Source organism: Ictalurus punctatus, chromosome 5, assembly GCF_001660625.3.
Source record: "Ictalurus punctatus breed USDA103 chromosome 5, Coco_2.0, whole genome shotgun sequence".
In the NCBI taxonomy this organism is placed as follows: domain Eukaryota; kingdom Metazoa; phylum Chordata; class Actinopteri; order Siluriformes; family Ictaluridae; genus Ictalurus; species Ictalurus punctatus.
The window spans coordinates 35133317-35137841 of record NC_030420.2 but is presented as its reverse complement, the minus strand read 5'-3'; the positions used below and the strand labels follow the sequence as shown (position 1 = coordinate 35137841).

Genomic DNA, 4525 nt, shown 5'->3' with positions numbered 1-4525 from the left:
TGAGATTTGCTTACGAATTAGCATATTCAAATATTCAAATCCTGCACTCCTCTGCTGTGTTCAGTGTTTATAAAAGAGCTGAATAAAGACATGCAGAGCTCACTGAGGTGTTCTAACAGGTGTTATAGAGCACACACACACACTCACTCACACACACACACACACACTGTACACACACTGTACACACACTGTACACACTGCACACACACACACACACACACTGTATACACACTGCACACACACACACACTGTACACACACTGTACACACTGCACACACACACACTGCACACACACACACTGTACACACTGCACACACACTGTACACACTGCACACACACACAATGTACACACACTGTACACACTGCACACACACACACACACACACACACTGCACACACACAATGTACACACACTGTACACACTGCACACACACACTGTACACACTGCACACACACACACAATGTACACACACTGTACACACTGCACACACACTGCTGTCATGTCTGTGGAATGTGTTTTATTTCTGTGTTGCAGGTCTGTGTGTTGGTGTAGGAGCTGCTCTCAGTCTGGCAGTGTGAGGAAAACCGAGCTCACACACTCCACCCTGGCTTCACACACACACACACACACACACACACACACACACACACACACACACAGAGAGAGAGAGAGAGAGAGAGAGAGAGAGAGAGAGAGAGAGAGAGAGAAAGCTTTAAAAAAAAAAAACTGAGTTGCCAGGTTGGTGTTTTTAACACATTCCTACTTTATGGATCAACAGAACAGTTTCCAGAACTTTGCGTGTCTGTAATCACATCATTCACACCTTCTTTTAACTGCAGTACATCTTCATTTATCACTTTCTTTTCTCATAAATATTATTTTACATGAACTTAATTTCAATTCCACTTCAGTCTGATCTACTCTTTTAATATAAAATGGTTCCCCAATGGTTCTCAGAAGCTCTTAAGGGTTCTCCCGAAGGGACAAGCTGAAGTGTGTGCAGTGAATTCAGTTTCCTTTATTTAGAAAAAAAAACATTTTGGGACTGAGTGTGGAATATTATAAACTCTGAGGAAAAATGGAACTAAACTGTACTGAGTGGAACCATAAAGCATGCACCTTTAGTACCTTTAGTGCTTGTCTTATCTCAAAAAATGTGCATGCTCTTAAAACTAATTATATATTTGATTTTATTTGAATTACCGTAAATAGCTTTTTTTAAAGTCACTACATCCACGCTGATTAGATAAAGATATGTATTAATAAAGGTGCGTACACTGCAGCAACAAGGAAAGGTTCTGTTTAGGACCCTTTCTTTCTGCAGGTGTGTATACTCTATATATTTATTCACAAATTGGATGTAAACGTGTGAAAAAATCCAAAATGTGTAAAAGCGTAACATAAAACACAACTGAACGTGAAAACCTGAAAAACTTAAACTTTTAAATCATTTTGCTTTAAATTGCACCCGTTATGGTTTTCATATATTCCCTTTCATGTAGTGTGTTATAGAGCTGTGTGTGAATGTAAAAAGTCTGCAACGTTTCACAAATCAACGCGCACGACAAACAGAGTTATCGACTCCCAAAAGAAGGATCCGATTCTGAACAGCTGAATTGAGTCGTTAGTGATTCAGACTCACTTCCTGTACTAACCTATGTAGGTCTGTAACAAATAGCCCTGCCTCTGGTCTTCATCACCTGCCCGCTGACAGCAGTAGACCAATCACAACAGACTGGGACATCTGACCAATCAGAGCAGAGTATGCTCTCTGAAAGGAGGAGTTTAGAATGAATCTTTTAGAACGGATCATTTAACGAGTCGTTTGTGACACTGAGGGGAAAAAGGTAATGCTGCAATTTAAATTATGAGCACGTTAAAGTGTTTTCTGACCTCGGATGCGTGTAAATGCGTGTAAATGCGTGTAAATCTATTGTATGAGTCCTTCAAAATAAAATTAGGCACGTTTCAAAACGGTTTAGTGAAATTAATTTTACTTTTATAATGATCACAATCCTGATGTAAACAAAACAGTTCTGAAATATAAACAATAAATTGAAATATTTAAACACTGAGGTTTATGTTGTTGGATAAAAATAAAATTAATGTAAAGTGAAGATTATGTTTGTGAAAGAAGGTCAAAGATTCAATACTAAGATTGGAAAGAGGAGATCTGGCAACCCTGAAGTAGAGCAACGCTCGCGCACGAACGGGGGGGATTTAGTGGAGGCGCGCTCCCGCGGTGTGGCTCACATGTTTGGCTGGAGTTCAGAGAGAGAGAGCGAGAGAGAGCGAGAGAGAGCGAGCGACAGACGGGGAGAGAGACAGACGAAGAGAGCGCACACACACACACACACACACACTCTGAGAGAGCTCGAGCTCAGTCTGAGGGACGCGTCGTCGTGTCCGGTTGCTCCGTGTCTCAGCACGCGACAAACAAAACGGATTCAAAAAGTTAATCGATTGTAAATTTGATTAAATTTCAGATTAAAGGTTAGAGATTTGTATATTTCTGCACGAGCTCCGGGACTTCGGGATTGCAGCTCGGTTAGTGCTCGGTGGAGATGGACACGCGGAGCGGCGCCGCGGGGGGAGGCGAGCCGGGAGAGTAGAGAGAGAGAGAGAGAGAGAGAGAGAGAGAGAGAGAGAGAGAGAGAGAGAGAGAGAATCTGCAGAGGAGACAGAAACGGATCTGTTCGGAAATGAAAGTGGGTATTTGGTGATATTTTGGAGTTTTGGTGAAGCCGCGAGCACTTTTGAGTTTTTTTGTTTTGTTTTTGTTTGTTTTTGTGGAAGCGCGAGGAGCAAAAACAGCATTTACGCACCGGGAGCGTGAACAGCGCGAGACCTTTTAATCCTCTGGGAATCCGTTCGGAAAAAAAAAAAAACACCAACAACAAAACACCGAGAGAACCGCCGCGTCTCCGCCAGGAACCGGAACGAGTTCATGGATTAACCGGGGAACGGGAAGCGGTGTGCGGCTGGGACTGACCGGGGGAGCGGAGCACCGGAGACACACACTCACACACACACACATACACGCACACGCACACACACACACACACACACACACACAGCGGGATTTTCTTCTTCTCAGTTGTTGTAAATGATTTTCATTTCACTGAAGACCCGGGAATGAACTCCATCATCTTCTCCAGAAGGCTCTGCACCACAGCTGAGAATCTTCAGGACACTTTGATGTTTTTAATTCCGCGCCTCGGATCTGAGCAGATTCATGATTAGGTTTTAAAAAGGGGATTTTGTTGTTGTTGTTGTTGTTGTTGTTGTTTTTCACTGGCGGTTAATTTGTTTTGAAGTAAAAGAATAAATAAATGATGGAGGCGGTGACGCGGCCGATTTTTCAGCCTCATCCGGGACTGCAACAAACTCTGAAACAGTTCCACCTCAGCTCCATGAGCTCTCTCGGTGGTCCCGCGGCTTTCTCCGCGCGCTGGCAGCACGAGGTTTTCGGTAAGGACGGAGAGGAGCTGGAGCGCGCGGCGGCGGCGTCAGTGGCGGCGGCTGCGGCTGCCGCGGCTGCGCACGTGCCCCCGCCGAGGCCGCCCCCGGTGCTTCCGGTGCCGCTGTTCATGGCGAGTGACCGGAGCACGGAGCGCTGCGAGACCCTGCTGGAGGGAGAGAGCATCTCGTGCTTCGTGGTCGGCGGTGAGAAGCGGCTGTGTCTCCCGCAGATCCTCAACACGGTGCTGCGCGACTTCTCCCTGCAGCAGATCAACGCCGTGTGCGACGAGCTGCACATCTACTGCTCGCGCTGCACCGCCGAGCAGCTCGAGATCCTCAAGGTCGTCGGGATCCTACCGTTCTCCGCGCCGTCCTGCGGCCTCATCACCAAAACGGACGCCGAGCGCCTGTGCAACGCGCTGGTGAGGGCGGGTACGCGCTCCCGGGGCGCCAAGGAGCTCGAGGTGAAGGGCTTCAAGGTGTACCACGAGTGCTTCGGGAAGTGTTCGGGGATCTTCGTGCCGGAGCTCTACACGAGTCCCGGAGCCGAGTGTATTCAGTGCGCGGAGTGCGGGGTCATGCATGCGCCGCACAAGTTCGTCGTGCACGGGCACAAGTCTCTGGAGAACCGGACTTGCCACTGGGGCTTCGACTCAGCCAACTGGAGAGCCTACGTTCTCCTGAGTCCCGAGTACGCAGAGAAGGAGGAGAATGCCAAGCTGGAGGCGCTCCTGCACGAGCTCAAAGAGAGGTTCGACTTCGTCAGCAAGTACAAGAGGAGATCTTCAGGGGTGAGTTAGCATCTTCAGGTTCTCCATAAAGGTCTCAAATTCTGCTTCCTGACACACCTCATCTAGGTCTATCCACAGTCTATAACCTCAAACTCAGGTCTGACTGTGGGGTTCTGAAGGTCTCACATCTAGTGAACATCTGGTAAACTTCCTGAAAGGTTTAGCCTCAACCCCAATCTGACACAAACAACTCATTTCAGAAGTGTTTAATTACCTGGATCAGGTGTGTTAGATGATGTTTACATGTTTGATGTTTGATCTGCAGGAACTG

At 47.0% G+C, this 4525-nt stretch overlaps 1 protein-coding gene across 1 annotated transcript in view; it reads left to right on the top strand.

Annotated features, from left to right (window-relative positions):
- The first annotated feature begins 2298 nt into the window (after positions 1 to 2298).
- skia (v-ski avian sarcoma viral oncogene homolog a) overlaps positions 2299 to 4525 on the top strand; it is a 45736-nt gene continuing 43509 nt past the window's right edge. The window contains exon 1 of the mRNA XM_017467586.3: positions 2299 to 4254. Coding sequence (XP_017323075.2) covers positions 3334 to 4254 — 921 coding nt within the window. The 5' untranslated portion in view covers positions 2299 to 3333. The remainder of the gene's footprint in view (positions 4255 to 4525) is intronic.